Source organism: Arvicola amphibius, chromosome 5 (assembly GCF_903992535.2).
Source record: "Arvicola amphibius chromosome 5, mArvAmp1.2, whole genome shotgun sequence".
NCBI classification, from domain to species: domain Eukaryota; kingdom Metazoa; phylum Chordata; class Mammalia; order Rodentia; family Cricetidae; genus Arvicola; species Arvicola amphibius.
The window spans coordinates 56595112-56615060 of NC_052051.1; the positions used below are offsets into that span (position 1 = coordinate 56595112).

A 19949-nucleotide genomic window follows, 5' to 3' on the forward strand; every position below is an offset into this window, starting at 1 on the left:
ACCAGCACCTGCAACAGTAGCTGGCAACTGTCTCTAACTCCAGTTCCAGAGCACCTGGTGCCCTAACATACATGAAACACAACATTCACACACATTGTAACAAAATAAATATTTAAAAAAGGAGAAATAAAATCTCTGAAGAGTTTACTCTTTTCAACCTTAAACAAATTCGTCTGTCTACCTGCACACAATACACACACACATTTTTCTCTCTTTTTAAAAAATATTTATTTATTTATTATGTATACAATATTCTGTCTGCGTGTATGCCTGCAGGCCAGAAGAGGGCACCAGACCTCATTACAGATGGTTGTGAGCCACCATGTGGTTGCCAGGAATTGAACTCAGGACCTTTGGAAGAGCAGGCATTGTTCTTAACCACTGAGCCATCTCTCCAGCCCCATACACACATTTTCTATGTGTATGATGCTAGACAGGTTACCACTGAGCTACAACTTCAATTTAAAAAAAAAATGTATATTTTAATAGAATTCTGATATATTTCATGTGCTCATTAAAGTTTGAGAAGACTTGGTAATATTCAAATTGGATCTAATTGCTATAAATTAGTTGAAAATATAGAAAGTTTTGATAGGCTATGATTTCACTTTGGTAAATTATCTCAAAATTATAGATTAACTGTTATCAATTAGTTGAAAATATAGGAAGTTTTGATAGGCTATGATAATTTACCTTAGTAAATTATCTCAAAATTAAGAGATTACCATAAAATTTTCTGTTAACTTTGAGAGATTAAATTATGAAGAAATTTGCATGATCTCATACCTCCTTTTGTTGCACCTGGGTCTGAATAGGAGCACAAAGTAATGTGTTCATACCTACGGAGCAAACAGAAAAAAAATTATAGCAAGAAAAACATAATGCCTGGAGCCTGATTTTTTTTTTTTTTTTAGGACCTTCATCAGTTAGATGTATTTATTAGTGGCCTGGCTACTTGGTTGTCAACTTGACACAAGTTAGAGTTATCTGTGAAGAGGAATCTCATTTGAAAAAATGCAAGGCATTCTCTTACTAATAATTCCTGTGGGAAGGCCCAGCTCACTGTGGGAGGTGGCATTCCTGACCAGGTGCTCCAGCTTTGTATAAGAAAGCAGGCTGAGCAAGCCAAGAGCAAACAAGTAAGTAACAGTCCTCCATGGTATCTGCTTCAGTTCCTGTGTCCCTATTCTTCCTGTCCTGAGTTCCTGCCCTGACTTCCTATCATAATGGACTACAACTGTAAACAAAAATAAACCCATTCCTTGCCAAATTGGTTTTGGTCATGGTGCTTAAAACAGCAATAGAGAAAATTAAGAAAAGTAGTTACTAAGCTCTTCATAAGGACCTATGAATTAAACATCTTTAAGATTTTGAACTCATATTTTCTTCCCCAAATCCCCCTTTACCAATGCTGGATATCAAACCCAGGAACACACTCACGGCAAGCAAGCAATCCATTCCTGAGTTACACTGTAGTCTTAAAAAGCCTTTTTCTAATGACAGAAAACAGTGATTATTATATTCATTTTGGAAATAAAATATTTTACCTGTGTTAGTAATTTTATTTTTTATACTTTTTTTTTTTTTTTTCAAGACAGGGTTTCCCTGTAGTTTCTAGAGCCTGTTCTGGAACTAGCTCTTGTAGACTAGGCTGGCCTCGAACTCCTGAGTGCTGGGATTAAAGGAGTGCGCCACCACCGCCGGCCTACCATTTTGGTTTTTAAAGAGTGTCTTTGGGGGGCTGGAGAGATGGCTCAGCGGTTAAGAGCATTGCCTGCTCTTCGAAGGTCCTGAGTTCGATTCCCAGCAACCACATGGTGGCTCACAACCATCTGTGATGAGGTCTGGTGCCCTCTTCTGGCCTGCAGGCATAGACACAGACAGAATATTGTATACATAATAAATAAATAAGTATTTTTTTTAAAAAAGAGTGTCTTTGTACCCTTGGCTGGCCTGGAACTCACTCTGTAGACCAGATTGGTTTCAAACTCAGAGAGATCCAACTAACTCTGCCTCTCAAATTCTAGAATTAAAGGTGTGTGCCACCACACCTGGCATTATTTTTTTTTCTAGTTTGTCTCATCTATCCCAAGCTGGACTTGAATTTACTAGGTAACCATGGATGACCTTGAAGTTCTGACCCTCCAGCCTCGACCTCCAGGGTGCTAGGATTACAAGTGTACACCATATCTGCTTATTAATTCTTTTAAGATTAATTTATATTATGTGTATGGATGTTTTACCTACAACAAAGAATCTAAATGAAACAAAAAGTATATGATTAAGAGAAGTATTTTGGTTATACTCACCAGTAATTGCACAATAATTATCATCTGAATTCTTATTCCTAAAAAAAAATTATGAATTATATCCCAAGAAATTATAAAGAATCACACAGTTGAAGGAGTAAGGAAAATAGCCAGGAATAGTGGCATATGCTTTTAATCACAGCACTTGGGAGTAAGAGGCAAGCAGGTTCAAGGCCCAGACTAGTCTATGTAGTGAGTTCCAGGACAGAGCTATGCACAGTGAGATCCTGTCTTAAAACAAAAACCAAAACAAAACCAAACAAAACAAAAAGACTAAGGAAGATTAAAAGGTTTTCATCGGCAAACTAGCAGAAAATTACACACCCTTACTTGAATGGTCTTAATAATGTGTTAAACTAAGAACACCATAAAAACATGTTTTGATCCATGCTGCGCGCTCTCTCTCTCTCTCTCTCTCTCTCTCTCTCTCTCTCTCTCTCTCTCTCTCTCTCTCTCTCTCTTTTAAGACAGGGTCTATATAGTCATGGTTGTCCTGGAACTTACAATGTAGACCATGTTGGCCTTAAACTCAGAGATCCACCTGCTCTACCTCTTGGGTGCTTTCTTTTCTTTTTTAATACATTTTTAATTTTGTTTATTTATATTTTAGGTATGAATGCTCTGCAAATATACCTGCATACCTGAAGAGGGCATCAGATCCTATTACAGATGGTTGTCAGCCCCATGTCGTTGCTGGGAATTGAACTCAGGTCCTCTGGAAGAGCAGCCAGTGCTCTTAACAGCTGAGCCATCTCTCCAGCCCCCAAAAGCATGTTTTCTTTTCTTTATTTAAAAGACCCATGAATCAATTCATTTTCTAAAACCTTAGCACTTAAAAAAATTAAAGAAAAAAGAACACTAGTATCTACAGTAAAAAGCTGACTATATACTATTAATAATCTAATTTATGTCGTTTTTCATAAAAGCTAAAGATCAGCATGTAAAATTCACTTCTGCAAGAACACTCAAAATAACTCACTGTGGGATCATCCAAAGGGGAAAAAATTTTGCTTTTCACTTTTTTTCTTCAATATTTCAAAACCATGGCTATTACTAATTCAATTTACTTCAATTTTAATTTTAGAATCTTAATAGGTGGAGTAAAGACAGCTTAGTAGTTAAAAGGACCTTCCAGAGGACCTGAGTGTGATTCCCAGTATCCACATGGCAGATTACAATTGTCTACAACTCCAGTTCCAGGGGATCTGATATCCTCTTCTGGCCTCTGTGAGCACTGCACCCGTATGGTACACATACATGCAGGCAAAACTCTCATATACATAAACAAAGAAACAAACAAGAAAAATCAAAGATAATAAAATAAATACAAATATGCATCTTCTGTGAAGGATCTCATCTTTGCTCACAAAGTTATTTTCAGAAGTACTTCATGATGTATGTATAAACATGTGCATTGAATGTATATACACACAAGTAAATACAAACACTTTTATGTACTTGTTCTAGCTGAGCAATTACATGTAAAATGTGTAATTTATTTAATCATATCCTTTTTGCCATCTTAAAGGTCTTTATGCCATCTTCATGGTCTTTCACATCTTTTGGTATTATAATAAAAGTTTTGGTGAATAATCTTACATAGTCATCATTTAAAACATTTACAAGTAGATTGGTGAAATGAGCTCCCACACATGAAAGTTATACTAAGTGATGAATTCAAGAATTTATATATAAAAATGGAGTTTGTCATGACTACTAAAACTATACTGTACACTTATTTTTCACATATAGCAGTACATATGCTAAATTCTAGTTTGTATTTTGAACTAAAGCTAAATGGCAGGATGCTAAAATAAAAATATTTAATGTTTTTCATTTAATAGAAATAAACAACCACTTAAACATAATTAGTGTATGCCCCTTACTTACTGTAGATTCAGGATAATTTTTTTGGCTTCTGTCTCTAAAAATAAAAAAAAAAGTAAAGTTGTTCAGAAATGCTTGATTAAGTATTAGAAAAGTTATATAGAGATGTTAACAGCAAAATTTTAAAAAGGACTTACTAGCCAGGCAGTGGTGGCACATGTCTTTAATCCCAGCATTTGGAAGGCAGAGGAAGGTGGATCTCTGTGAGTTCGAGGCCAGCCTAGTCTACAGAGTGAGTTTCAGAACAGCCAGGGATACACAGAGAAATCATGTCTCAAGGAAAAAAAAAAAAAGGACAAAAAAAAAAAAAAAGAAAGTACTATTTAACTTTTCTGTCTCCCTGAAAAAAGGTATACTTCATTTCTTTTTTTTCCTCTTTTTTTGTTTTAGTGAGGGGTCCGTTCAATGAGGGGTCAACTTGTTCTATAGCTCAGGATGGTATTGAACTTGTTATCCTGCCTCAGCTTAGGAATGCTGGGATTACAGATGTAAGTCCCCACATTTGGTTGAGAATATACTTTGTCTATGTGTTTATATATATGTTCATTTGGGTGTGTACAAATAAACATGCCAATGTGTGAGCATCTAAGTCTAAGCGAGAAGTCCTTATGCAAGTATGGCAATCATCTTTACCAACAAAGCTATTCCCCTATCCCTTAGGGATACATAATTTAAATAATAACGTAAGGCTGGCAAAATGACTTATTAGGCAAAGTCATTTGCTGCCAAGTAGGACCCAAATTCAACCCCAGGAGACCACGTGGTAGAAAAAGAACAGAATCTCGACTGTTTTTTCACCTCCACCCATCTTATGATGCATGCATGTGACACACACACATACATACACACACACACACAAACATGAGTGTGTGCGCACAGACAGAAGAGAAGCTATGATATATAACCACAGAAAAATTGTAAAGAAAACAGATTACCAGGGACTGCAATTACATATTTACCTGTAATTTCTGAATTTCTCTCTGTTTTCATTTGAGGCTCTGTCTGGAATACTCTAGAAGAGAAAAAAAAAGAATACTGAAAAACTTCTCTTTTAAATTTTACTATAGATTTATTATTGACCTGTGAAGTACTTTTTTGTTAGTGTGCAAATTTGCTTTTCACTTTAAGAAATAGTAAAATTCTACACACACACATGTGCCGAAGAATTGCTTCGTTTATTTTTTGTTTTTTGTTTTGTTTGTTTGTTTGTTTTTCAAGACACGGATTCTCTATAGTTTTGGAGCCTGTCCTGGAACTAGCTCTTGTAGACCAGGCTGGCCTTGAACTCACAAAGACCTGCCTACCACTGCCTCCGAGTGCTGGGATCAAAGGTGTGTGCCACCACTGCTGGGCCCTTATTCATTATTTTTATGGGTTTTTTATTGTTTGTTTTGGAGATAGGCTTACACTAGCCTATCTTATAACTCCCTATATAGAACAGGCCGAGTTGGGGTGTGGTGGCACATACCTTTAATTTCAGGCCTAAGGAGACTGATGCAGGGGATCTCTGAGTTCAAGGCAGGCTGATCTACAAAGTTCTAAAATAGCCAGAACTACACAGAGAAACCTTGTCTTAAAAATGGAAAACAAAAACAAACAAAAATAAAAACAGGCTAGCTTTGAACATAAAGAGATTTACCTGCCTCTGCCTCCAAACTACTGACCAGATGCAGTAAAGCACACATTTCATTCCAGATTTGGTGGAGTGGTTCTCAAGCAGGTGGCTCTCTATTAGTTTAAGGCCAGCCTGGTCTACATAATGAGTTCCAGGATGAGAAGTTACATGGTGAGACCCTGTCCCAAAAAAACCCAAAATTTAAAAAAGGCATATGTCTACCAAATCTGGAAATCAAAGAATAAAAACATTATAACACCAACCGGATAGATCTAAAAGTAATCTACAATTCTACAAGCAATAAATAATGTACTCCAGATTCAGGGGATCCAGCACCCTCTTCTGGCCTCTGGAAGAACAGCCACTGAAGGTTCCAGCAGCCATAACAGACTGTATTCCCTCAAACCATAGCCAAAACAAACTCTAGAATGCAGCTATTCAAACTCTTTATTTAAATGATACTCCATCATTATAGTACCTCACCAATGAGCTGACACCAACTCTTTGGTCTCTACTAACAATGAAAGTTTGCATCTAAGTAGACTTTTGTGAATTTCCCACAGCCACCCCAACTCTATCCCCATTTTCAAAACTTCTGGGGGTTTAGTTTTTGCTTTTTTGAAATGGGATCTTATTGTGTTGTCTATATTAATCTTAAACTCCTAGTCACAAGAAAGTCTTTTCATTTCTGTGTGCCAAATAGCTGGAATTGCTCCATTTTACTAATTAAAAAAAATTCTCAATGCCTCAACTTCCTTTAAACACATTTGCTTCACTTTGGTTTGCATGTTCCCAGTATAAAACTCTGCTATTCCCCAATAAATGTTTGTTTCACTTCATTTTTTTCTTCAAGACAGAATTTTAGGCTAGCTTTGAACTCCTGATCCTACTGTCTCTACCTCCTGAGAAAGTGGGTATTTATCTAGTGGGTTCCTGAGAAAGTGGATATTTATTTAGTGAGTTATAGAGGGGAAAGGGAAAGGGGGAAGGGAAGAAGAGGGAAGAGAAAGAGAGAGAGAGGAGAGAGAAATATAAATAAGGAATGAGAAAAGAAAGCAGATCAAACTCCAGAGCTTTGCTAAGAGTTCTAAACATAAAACAATATGGCCTCTTCCTAAAATGTTTAATCTAGTTGCCTCACACAAAAGATTAGTGAGGTAGTCTAAGGTAAACAGAAAATAAAATTTTTCCCAGCACTCGGGAGGCAGAGGCAGGCGGATCTCTGAGTTCGAGGCCAGCCTGGTCTACAAGAGCTAGTTCCAGGACAGGCTCTAGTAACTACAGGGAAACCCTGTCTCGAAAAAACCAAAAAAAAAAAAAAAAAAAAAAAAAAAAAAAAAAGAAAATAAAATTTTGACAATTCAGCATTTACAGAAAAGAGCTATCTTGAAATAACCTCTACTCCACAGGAATATCTCAGAAATAACTAGATTCAGAACATTTCAATCCATTCAATGTTGAAGAAAAAAACAAACAGAATCTAGAGTTATGTATCATATCTCACTCTATAAAGGTGGACTTAGGGCCAGGTAGTGTAGTGGGTATTCGCACTGCCCAGGACCTTGGTTATCTGACCCAATGAGTAGTGCTTCTGCTCTGCAACAGACTCCTTTAAAGGAAAGAGGCAGGCAGGCAGTCGTTCTCTCTGCTCTTGTGCTAGTTTGTATGGTAGGAGTGAAGCGGGTGTCTTGCTGTTTGTGCTCTTTCCCCTTGGGCAGAACAAGTGCTGTGGTGTCCAACCTGTCCTGTATCAGTGAGAATTCACCCTTATTATATACATCTAAATCAATTCTCAGAGCCTCTCCCAGACTATTGTGGATTCTCGTTACAAGGTAGTGATGGGCACGCCTTTGATCCCAGTACTGAGTCAGAGGCAGGCAGATCTCTTTGAGTTCAAGGTTAGCATGGTCTAAAGAGTGCGTTCCAGGACAGCCAGGGCTACACAAAGATGGAGTATAGGAGTTCAAGGTCAGCCTAGTCTACCTACCTCAAAAAACAACATCAACAAAGCAAAACCACAGTCTACAAAAGGAACCCTAAGATCAAAAGAAGCATAATTCATTAACAAAAAGATAAATATTTCCAATGGGCAGCCTTTAATCCCAGCACTCTGGAGGCAGTGGTAGGGGGATGTTTGTGAGTTGAGGTCAGCCTGGTCTAGAGAAAGAGTTCCAGAGACAGGATTTAAAGCTATACAGAGAAACCATGTCCTGAAAAAACAAAAGGAAAAAAAAAAAGAATAGGGGCTGGAGAGATGGCTCCGTGGTTAAGAGCACTGGCTGCTCTTCCAGAGGTCTTGAGTTCAATTCCCAGCAACCACATGGTGGCTCACAACCATCTGTAATGAGGTCTGGCACCCTCCTCTGGCATGTGGGCATACATGGAAGCAGAATGTTGTATACATAATAAATAAATATTAAAAAAAGAATATATTACCCAAAACTATGTACCAAAGGAGTTGAAAATTGTATATTTAGTTATATATTTCAAAACATAAAGCAATTACTTCTATTAAAGAATACAAAGGAGAAATATACTAGAAACAAAGAAAGAGTTAAGATAAAAAAAATAAAACCCATGAAACAAAAGAAAAAATAAAATTACACAATTAAAACACAACTGGGAAATAGTGTAATTAATCTTCAAAGGTTAATAAGTTTATAGGATAATAAGTTTATCCTATATTTCTAATTTTTAAACTTACTTTTTTTATGTTATATGAATGTTTTGCCTGCAGGTATGATCAACTACCACATGTGTGCCTGGTACCCATGGAGGAAAAAAGGAAATCAGAGCACCTAGAGAAGTTGTGAGAACTGGACAATTGGGAGCAGTCGTATGAGTGCTAGACATGGGATCTGAATCCTCTGGAAAGACAATCAGCTATATGCTCTTAAATCTAAAGCTATAACTCCAACCTCGCTATTTCTAATTTTTTGTTGTTGTTTGTTTGTTTTCTGTTTTTAGAGACAGAGTTTCTCTGTGTAACAGTCCTAGCTGTCCTAGAACTCTCTCTGTAGACCAGGCTGGCTTTAAACTCATAGGGATCTACCTGCCTCTGCCTCCCAAGTGTTGGGATTAAAAGCATGTGCTACTACTGCCTTTTTGTGTGTGTGTGTGTGTGTGTGTGTGTGTGTGTGTGTGCATTGGTGTTTTGCCTGTATGTATGTCTGTGTGAGGGTATAGATCCTCTGGAACTGAAGTTGCAGACAGTTGTGAGCTGCCATGTGGGTGCTGGGAATTAAACCCAGGTCCTCTATAAAAGCAATGAGTGCTGTTAACCACTGAGCCATTTCTCCAGTCCTAATATTCCTAATTTTTAAAAGCCAAATTTCTTCCTCTACTTTTGTTGGCTAGAACCTCTAATACAATGTTAAATAGCAACAGTAATAGTAGTTATCATTGTTTTGTTCTTGCTTTTAAGGAATTATTCTGCTTCTCTTATAAAGATAATGTTGAATAAAACCCTTAAAATAACAAATTTGGCTGGGCGGTCTACAGAGTGACTTCCAAGACAGCCAGGGCTACACAGAGAAAAAAAAATGTATCCACACATTCACTCTCATCATATGTACACAATACCCCCACTAATAACAAGCAATTCATTTTAAAAGTTTTATTTTATGTTTGGGTATTTGTGCAACATATAAATGCCATGACAAAAAGACAAGGAAAGAGAGCTCAGTCCCCTGGAACAGGAGATACAGAAAGTTGTGAGCGGCCACGTGGGTACTAGGAATCAAACATAGGTCCTCTGGAAGAGCAGTCAGTGCTCTTAACTGTTGAAACACTTCTCCAGCCACATAAATACATTTTTTTAAAGTTTATTTTTATTTGCATTGATGTTTTGCCTGCATGTATGTTTGTATGAGGATGTCAGATCTTGGGAGTTACAGACAGTTGTTAGCTGCCATGTGGGTAATGGGAATTGAACCCTGGTTCTCTAGAAGAGTACTCATTGTGCTTTTAACCACTGGGCCATCCTTTCATTCCCATTTTTTAAAGAATAAAAAAAATGTGCCAACAAGGTATCTCAGTAGATAAAAGTACTTGAGATGCAAGCTAACAACCTGAGTTCAATCCCCAGAACCCACAGCAGAAGGAGAGAACTGACTGCCAAAAGTTATCCCCTGACATCTGTACACAAGATAAGGCATGCACTAATTTGCATTTACACATACACATGACACATGTACACACTAATAAAAGTTTTTAAGTAAAAGGTATTTTTCAAAATAAAATAATTCTCTTGTGTTGAGAAGATAACTCAGCCAGTAAAGTGTTTGCTGAGTAAACATAAGGGCCTACGTTTGGATTCTCAGCATACACATAATAAATTTCCCATTGCTCTTGAGCTAGTGAGATAAGGACCCCTGGGAGCCACTATTCAGTCTATTAAAGAGTTCTATGTTTAGAGAGAGAAACTGTCTCAAAAGGTAAGGTGAAGAGGAAGATACCTGAAATGACCTCTGGCTCCCCAAAGTGCTTGCATGCGCGCGCGCGCGCGCACACACACACACACACACACACATGCATGTATGCACACAAAATAACTATTCTTTAAAGTTTATTTAAGCAAAAAACTACCCAAATAAATTACCACCAATATATTTGATCTGACATACAAAAAAGTATTACCTATAACATTTTACTTAATTTTCTTTTCAACTTACTTTATGGTATCAGCAAAGCTGACTCGACGAGAGCTTTTTCTAGTTCTTGGAGCATTAAATTCCTAGTAGAAAAGAATATAGGATATAATTCTTAATAAAAAAAAAAAGTCACTGTGAATTAGGTCTCCATACTATTAGAAGCAGGACTCAAGTCTTATTTTGAATTAATGATATAAAATTCCTCCAAACAGCCCAATATAGAAGCACTAAACAAACATAAATATAATTTCCATATACTTTTTTGAGGGAGGGCAGTTCTAAGGATTGAACCTGTGGACTCATGTAAATTTTTGTTTGTTTTGGTTTTTAAGACATGGTTTCTCTGTAGCTTTGGAGCCTGTCCTGGAACTCACTCTGTAGACCAGGCTGGTCTTGAACTCACTGAGATTTGCCTGGCTCTGCTTCCGAGTGCTGGGACTAAAGGCATCTGCCACCACTGCCTAGCTAAATATCTTCTTTTGTTGTTGCTTTGCTTGCTTTGAAACAAGGTCTCAATATATAAAATCCATGTTGATCTCAAATTTATGACCCTTGAGCTTCAACGTTCTAACTGCTAGAAATATAGGTGTTTACCACTACTCTTAGCTTGAGTATGATTTTCAGTAAGAGTTAAAATGAGTATATTATTATTGCTCTTTGGCCTTTTGGATTAAATGAAGTATAAAATTAGCATACCGACACAAACAACATATAACAAGAAAGACTGGGCACAAAACAGAAGCTATGGGGCCAACCCTTATTACAATGTTCTTTTAAAACTAAAACCAAACAACCAGCTTTTTCTTTGTTTTTCACACAAGGTCTTACTAGGTAGCTATGACTAGTCTGGAACTCTCTATGTAGACCGGGCTGCCCTAGAACTCAGAAGTCAGTCTGCCTCTGCTGCCAGAGTTCTGGGATTAAAGGCATGAAGAACCATGCCCATCTAAAAAACCATTTTCTTTTGGTTTTTTTTTTTTTTTTTTCGAGACAGGGTTTCCCTGTAGTTTCTAGAGCCTGTCCTGGAACTAGCTCTTGTAGACCAGGCTGGTCTCAAACTCAGAGATCCACCTGCCTCTGCCTCCCGAGTGCTGGGATTAAAGGCGTGCGCCACCACCGCCCGGCTAAAAAACCATTTTCATTGTAGTAAAAATACACATAAGTTACTATCTTTTGTGATTGTTATAGTATTTTAGACATGGTCTCCCGTAGAGCAGATTACATTCAAATTTGCTATGGAGCCCATCCAAGAATGAAACCAAAATTTCATTTTTCCAGTGCTAAAATTACAGAGCTGTGCCATCATGCCAAGCTACAACATAATTTATCATCTTAAACATTCTGCCTTGACAAATACTTACATTGTTTTTGTTAGTGATAAAAACCAAATTAAATTACCATCTTTACCTTTTTGTTTTATTTTGTTTTGTTTTATCGAGACAGAGTTTCTCTGTGTAGTCTTTGGTGTCCTGGAACTCGTTCTGTAGACCAGGCTGATCAGAGATTCACCTGTCTCTGCTTCTTGAGTGCTAGGATAAAGGCATGCATCACCACCTGGCCTTTTACCATTTTTCAAAAAATTGATGAGTATATGTATGCCCATGTGCCATATACATACAGGTGCCATGGAAGACAGAAGAAGGTGTCAGATCCTCTGGAACTAAAATTATGGTAGTATCAGTCACCCAACAGGAACTGAATTTGGGTCCTCTGCAAGAGCAGAAAGTGCTCTTAACCACTGAGGCATCTCACCACTCTCATCTCAATACCTTTTAAGTGTACAGTTCAATAGTGTTAAAAACATCTTGCTGTGTAACCATTCTCTACATCTTTTTTTTTTTTTTTTTGGTTTTTCGAGACAGGGTTTCTCTGTGGCTTTAGAGCCTGTCCTGGAACTAGCTCTTGTAGACCAGGCTGGTCTCGAACTCAGAGATCCACTTGCCTCTGCCTCCCGAGTGCTGGGATTAAAGGCGTGCGCCACCACCGCCCGGCTTACTCTCTACATCTTCATCTTACAAAATTGAAGCTGTACTTACTGGGACTGGAGAGATAGCTTAGTGGTTAAAAAGAACATATAGCTCTTGCAGAGAACTGAAGTTCATTTTCCATTTTAGGAGGTTCACAACTCTAGCTGAGGTTTGGGGGGATCTGATGCCTCTGTGACCTCCATAGATGATGTGGGATTTTCCTCTGTATGCTGTGAATACCACTGGTTAATAAAGAAGCTGTTTCAGCCAGTGACTTAGCAAAATAGAGCTAGGCAGGGAAAACTAAACTGAATGCTGGGAGAAAAAAGGCAGAGTCAGTGAGAAGCCATGTAGCCCTGTTAGAGACAGACGCTGGAACTTTACCCAGTTAGCCACGGCCATGAGATGATACACAGATTAATGGAGATGGGTTAATTTAAGATATGAGTTAGCCAGAAATACACTTAAGCTATTGGCCAAACAGTATTGCAAATAATATGGTCTCTGTGTGATTATTTTGGGGGTGAGCAGCTGGGAACAAACAACCAGGCTCTTACAACATATGGTCAGTTATATTCATGGGTGCATAAGACTAAGACACACACACACACACGGACACGGACACGGACACTTACATTCATGGGTACATAAGACATACAGACACAGACACACACACACAAAATTAAAACAAACAAACAAAAAAATACACATTTATATCCTCCCTCCAAATCCTTGGCAACTAGCATTCTATTTCTATAACAATTTGACTATACTTCATATAAGTGGTAACAAGTAGAATTTGTTGTTTTTTTTTTAGGGGGTTTATTAAGACAGGGTTTCTCTGTAGTTTTGGAGCCTGTCCTGGAACTAACTCATGTAGCCCAGGCTGGCCTTGAACTCACAGAGATCCGCCTGCCTCTGCCTTCTGAGTGCTGGGATTAAAGGTATGTGCCACCACCACCCGGCGAATTTGTCTTTTTGAGTTTTTTTTTTTCATTTAAGTCTTCAACATTCTTTCATGTTGTAGTATATGTCAGACGTTTAATACTGAATTTCATTGTATATAAATACCATATTTTGTTTATTTAAACAAAATGGATGGACACGTAGATTTTCCTTACATCTTGACTACTGTGAATAATGTTGCTGTTGACTATGTATTATCTCTCTCTCTTTTTTGTTCTTTTTTTAAGTTTCTTTGTGTAGTCCTGGATGTCCTGAATGGAACTCGCTCTGTAGACCAGGTTGGCCTCAAGGTCAGATATCCGCCTGCCTCTGCTCTTCAGTGCTGGGATTAAAGGCCTGAGCCACCCAGCTGACTACATGTTTCTTTAAGGGAGCTGGAAAGACGGCTCAGTAGTTAAGAATATGTGCAGCTCTTGCACAGAATTCAAGTGTGTGCCCAGCACCCAAAGTGGGCAGTTTACAACTACCTGAAATTCTGGCTCTGGGGGACCTAACTGTTTCTTCTAGCTTCTGTGGGCTCCAGACACTCACAAGGAATACATACCAATATACAGGCATTCACATATATAATGTGGGATTCCCCTCTGTATGCTATGAATATGTTTTATTACCATTGGTTATTAAAGAAGTTGTTTTGGCCATTGGCTTAGTAGAGTAAAGCCAGGTGGGAAATTCGAACAGAGATATAGAAAGTAGGAAGGGTCAAGGAGATGCCATGTATTTGACAGAGAAGAATGATGCCAGCCACTAGCCAGAACCTTACCAGTAGGCCACAGCTTTGTGGTGATTAATAGAAACAGGTTAATTTAAGATGTAAGAGTTAGCCAGGAATATGCTTAAGCTATTGGCCAAGCAGTGTTGTAATTATGTAATTAATATGGTTTCTATATGATTATTTGGGTCTGAGCGGCCAGGAACAAACAAGCAGTCTCCATCTACACATATAAACATAAATTAGGAACAAATCTTAAAAAACAACCAAAAATAGTATGCCCTCTATACTAAGCAGTCTATATGGTTAAAGGTCAAACCAGACATAGCACACATGACAGACAGGAGATAAAGTGTTGCCATTGTCAAGGGCCATGAGAGGTACAGCAGGATAACTAGTATTCAACAGGCCAACCTACCAGATGAGTAGAAATCAGTTGTTCCTATCTGGGATGTCTCATAAAGTCACTTCATCTCTTCCCTAAGAATAGCTTTAGGTGTTTCCCACTGCTTGTGTTTATGTTATCTACTGGACACACATATCTGTGAGTAGTCTGGAAGAGGATTTTTCATTTTGACATATAGAATAAATACTGGGTGCCTTGAATTCTTCCACAGCAGACTTGGGAGAGGGCAACCTCAGTTTATCCCTGTTCTACTATTGACCTCTAGAGATACAAGAAAAAGTTATGGATCACTTAAGCAGCCCTAGAGAAAGAAATTCCTTCACACTTGGCTGTCAGTGGGAGACTGAAAGTGTCACTACAGAGCCATAGTTTTCCTCCTTTGATTTAGTCACTGTAGATGTAATCTTTAGAGCTGAGAGATCTCCTTTAATCAGCTAACATGTGGTGAACATGCTAACTCAGGCCAAATGCCACAGGATTCCCCTGCTTGTTTAAGTTGTTTAGCTACTTGACATGCCCGCTGGAAAAAAGTGATGTACTAAATTCTTGTCTTCCTCATGGTTTCTATTGATTATAAACTTTTTGCTCTCCACTTAGTCATTTAATATTTATTTATTTATTATGTATACAATAGTCTGTCTGTGTGCATGTCTGCAGGTCAGAAGAGGACACCAGACCTCTTTACAGATGGGTGTGAGCCACCATGTGGTTGCCGGGAATTGAACTCAAGACCTTTGGAAGAGCAGGCAATGAATGCTCTTAACCACTGAGCCATCTCTCCAGCCCCACTTAAGTCATTTAAGAATATAGCAAGTGCACGAATTCTCCTTTAAACCCCCCTAAATGGCTTAATCTCTCTCTCTTAATTAACCTCCTTCCCTCCTATGAGTTCAAGGAGGCTTTCACAAACCGCTCCGACTTTGAGTCATGAAGAAAGCTAACAGTTACAGGATTTTGTGAAAATCCTATCTGCCTTTTATGACCCTGAAGGAACTCCAGCCCTGTACCATGTATTGCCAGAGAATTGCTAGTAGTTTCTATATAAGCTAGAAACTTTTGCAGCAGGGCAGAAGAATAAATGGGACATGATGAGAAGACTTGTGTGAGCTGATTCATTCCTTTTACCCTCAGATCCTGTTAGCCAGTTCCAGTGCTTGCTGCAGCATTCCTTCTGGATCCTGAGAGGTTTAGGAGGCTGGTCCCCAATAAACCTTGATATGCCATATAAGTGAGAAGACTGGATTTTCAATCCCTAACTCCATGTAAAAAGCTAAACAGGCTAGAGAGATGTCTCAACATGCAAAGGCATATACTAGTTTGTGTCAGGGTAAGGAATCAAAATACCATTCCCTACTTTAATCCCAGCAGAGGTTAAATTATTAGCAACAAATAGAGTTTTAAAAATATAAATGCCAGACTATTCAAGAATTTGGATTTTGGCTGGGCGATGGTGCACACCTTTAATCCCGGGAGGCAGGCGGATCTCTGTGAGTTCGAGGCCAGCCTGGTCTACAAGAGCTAGTTCCAGGACAGGCTCTAGAAACTACAGGGAAACCCTGTCTCAAAAAAAAAAAGAGCTAGTTTTAGGACAGGCACCAAGAGAAACCCGTCTCGAAAAAACAAACAACAACAACAAAAAAAAAACCAACAGAATTTGATTTTTTTTTTTTCAACACTGTGTCACAGGGTCTCATACACAGTATGTAAGCATTCCACCACTGAGTTATGGCTCTAGCCCAAAAGTGCTGTGGAATATTTTGATCACACTCTGACATTCCCAAGACTGACCAATATAGCTATACCTTGAATCGGGGGCAGGGCTAGTTTGGAATTGGCCATTGATAAGTCAGCAGTTTGATAGAGAAGACACACAGGAAGAAAGGGGTGGAGACTAGAGTTTGAGCTCTCTTGGCTCTCGGACAGGGAAGAGGCATGTCTCTTGTGGTGTCTCTAGTCAAAAAGCAAGTTGGCTAGTTGCTACTCAGTCTCTTTGAGCTAGCAGGCTTTCACCTCATCCTTTGACTTCTGAATCTAATTGATAAGTAGAATGATAAAAGTCTTAATTAAAACCTATATATTGCGGCCTGAGTGACCAGGGGGGTCACTGACTGAGGGGCTATGGGATGGTAGATAATAATTAAAATATCAGCAGATTCATGTGCAGCTGCAAAACCAACAGAAAAACATCACAAAGGTATTTGAACAATAACACAGAAGCAATGAGATACTTGTACACATTTAAATGGGAATCATTTATGGTATCATCTCTTCACATAGCTAATAAAATTCAGGATAATCACTGAAGCCAGACATGATGATAGATTATAATCCTAAGACTTGGGAAGCTCAAGCAGAAGAATTGCCACAAGTTCAGCGTCACTCTGAGCTATGTAAGTAAAACAATCTCAACAAACCAAATCCCTCAACAAAACAAAATCACTAGAATTGCAAAGCATCTGCACTAGAGACTTACCTGCACTGTTTCATTTCCACATTTGAGGTCCTGAAGAGGACTCCTTGGGGGTTTCAAAATCTAGACGCAATAATTAGAATTAGTCAAGAAAATCTAACAAAGTTATATGAATAGAAAGCTAAATTTTCCACTAAAATGCCTCAAAGTTATATTGTTCAGTGTTATGTGGCGGATTTAATATGTCTTCTCCTGGCCCACAAAGGTACTGAAACCATCTAACAGTCTGAAATTTTTTTGTTCATAATGTTGACCCTAGGAATGAGGGCATGCCCTAATAGGATAATCATGCTAACACAAATCAGTTCTAAGTCTTATTCTCCTATCTCGAGGAAACACATAAAACTCTTCACACAGAACTTAAACATGAAAATAAGGAGAGCTAGGTATATCATAGCAATCAAGAGATAAAAAAAGAAAGAAAGAAAAAATTCTAGCAGGATTATGCTAAAATTTCTTATGGGTAAGTTTTGCATATAGGTACCCGATATTGTTGCACTTTTTCAGTTTTATAATAATATGAATTTAATATGTAAATCAACTTGGATGAACTTGTGGCTTACAAGAGTTTGAATATCAGGTTAAATATATTTTTAGAGAGAAAAATATACATTTTAAACATTTATAATAATGAAGTATAATTTATATAGGAAAAGTTTATTAAATAAACACATTTGAAAATACAATGATGTAGAAATATGCTAATAAAAGTTTATTAAATTATTTAAACAGTACAAAAACGTGAATTTTGGGATATTTACTGAATAGTTGTATAACCAGACTAACTATTTGCATCTTTATCCAGAAAGCAATAAGAAGCTAGTTAAGATGCCAAGGTAAGACCAAAATCAAAATAAGTATAGTTGTGTTCAGTAAAAAGTAAAAGCTATTAATTTAGATAAAAGTATTTCTTACTGAGGAGCGCCGTCTTCTAACAGGCTTCTGTGTATTATCACTAAAAAAGAGAAGGAAAAATATGTGTATATAGATTAATAACTATTTCTAAAAGCTGTCATCACCTCATCCCTCATGTGTTATAGTATAATACTTCAATGTTTTAGCTCTATGAGTTTGAAGTCAGCCTAGTCTACCAAGGTGTGTGTGTAAGGGGTGAATGTGTAAAGTAAGCCTGTAATCATGGCTTTCGAAAGGCTGAAACAGAAGGATCACAAGTTTGGGCCCTGCCTTAGATACTAAGTAAGTTCAAGGCCAGCCTGAGCAATTTAAAGAGACAATGTTTCAAAGCAAAATGTAAAAGTATGGAGCTATAGCTTGATGGTAGAGCACTTGCCTAGCATGTATGGAATCCTAAATTCAGTTTCTAGTACCACAGGGGTAGGGGTAAGAGAAAAAGGCTAGGAGTGTAGTTGAGTGGTAAAGCATATGTTTAGCATGCTGAACACATAATAGCTTCTTATGCCCAGAGTAAATATCTTTAAAAAGGTGGCTGAAAATGGTAGTGCACACCTATAATTTCAGAGCTCTTGGGAGGCAGAAATAGGTGCATCTCTGTGAGTTCGAGGCCAGCTTGGTCTACAAAGCAAGCTTCAAAAACAGCCAGGTCTAGTACACAGAGAAACCCTGTCTCAAACAAAACAAAACAAAACAACAAAACAATCATGTTCTATAAGATTATCTCTTAGCCGGGTGGTAGTGGCCCACACCTTTAATCCTAGCACTCTGGAGACAGAGGCAGAGGTAGGCAGGATCTCTCTTAGTCTGAGGCTAGTCTGGTCTACAGAGTGAGTTCCTGGACAGCCAGGGCTACACAGAAAAACTCTGTCTCGAAAAATAAAACAAGCAAGCAAACAAAGTTCCCGTAAATAATAATAATCAGTACCACATAATTTACCATATCTACGGAGGTGATATTATTAAATAAACGATCTCTAAGTCACTAATATTAACTGTGGTTACTATGGTGTGATTTTCTTTGACTGGGTTTTGAAACTCCCAAATGCCTCTTGGCCAAATAGATAATTGTGAGGTGTAAGAAAAATACAGTATAGAGACTCAAATGATCACAGGCATTATGTTCTACTAACTAGCTGTTCCAAGGAAGAGAGTGAGTTTTGTTGCCATACTTGATTTTTAAAGAAAAACTGAAAATATAATTACTATATGAAATCATGAGATTTTTTTTGCAATTTGGTTAATTAACTGAAAAATTAAGTATCATGTTATAAGTTAAAAAGTAGAGTCAGGTGGTTGTGACACGTCTTTAATATCAGTACTTTGGAGGCAGAGGCATATGGATCTCTGAGTTTCAGGCCAGTCAGGAACTTCATAGTGAAACTCTCTCAAAAAGCATTATTTTTAAGCTGCAAACAGATCACTAGTTTATGATTCTTTTTTTTTGTTTTGTTTCTTGAGACAGGGTTTCTCTGCATAACAGTCCTAACTGACCTGAAACTAGCTCTTGTAGACCAGGCTAGCTTTGAACTCACAGAGACCCACCTGACTCTGCCTCCCAAGGGCTGGGATTAAAGGTGTGTGCCACCACTGCCTAGCTATGATGCTAATTTTAGAGAAATCATTTCATCTCCTAAGGCCTTAATGAGACGAAAGGTGGTATCTATTAAAGTCCTTCAAGTCCTCAGTTCTAAGTGAACTTTTACAAAGATATGGCAGAAGGGCTATCTCTTTTTTTAAAAAGATTTATTAATTATGTATACAGTATTCTGTCTGTATGTCTGCTGCAAGCCAGAAGAGGGGACCAGATCTCATTACAGATGGTTGTGAGCCACCATGTGGTTACTGGGAATTGAACTCAGGACCTCTGGAAGAGTAGTCAGTGTTCTTAACCTCTGAGCCATCTCTCCAGCCCAAGGGCTATCACTTTTTAACACTGACTTTTACTTGAAACAAAAATAGAAAACAATTTCAAATGTCACTGATAGTGCTTAACTAGTCTGAAAAGAATCTTTCTGTAATATAAAACATTTTAGCAGTACCAAATGAACTT

The 19949-nt window shown here is 37.9% G+C and overlaps 1 protein-coding gene across 1 annotated transcript in view; it reads right to left on the reverse strand.

Moving 5' to 3' along the window:
- The window catches only part of Knl1 (kinetochore scaffold 1), a 59696-nt gene that overhangs the window by 39710 nt on the left and 37 nt on the right, over positions 1-19949 (reverse strand). Inside the window, 5 exon segments of the mRNA XM_038331055.1 lie at positions 787-839; positions 5156-5208; positions 10485-10546; positions 16988-17047; positions 17900-17939. Coding sequence (XP_038186983.1) covers positions 787-839; positions 5156-5208; positions 10485-10546; positions 16988-17047; positions 17900-17939 — 268 coding nt within the window.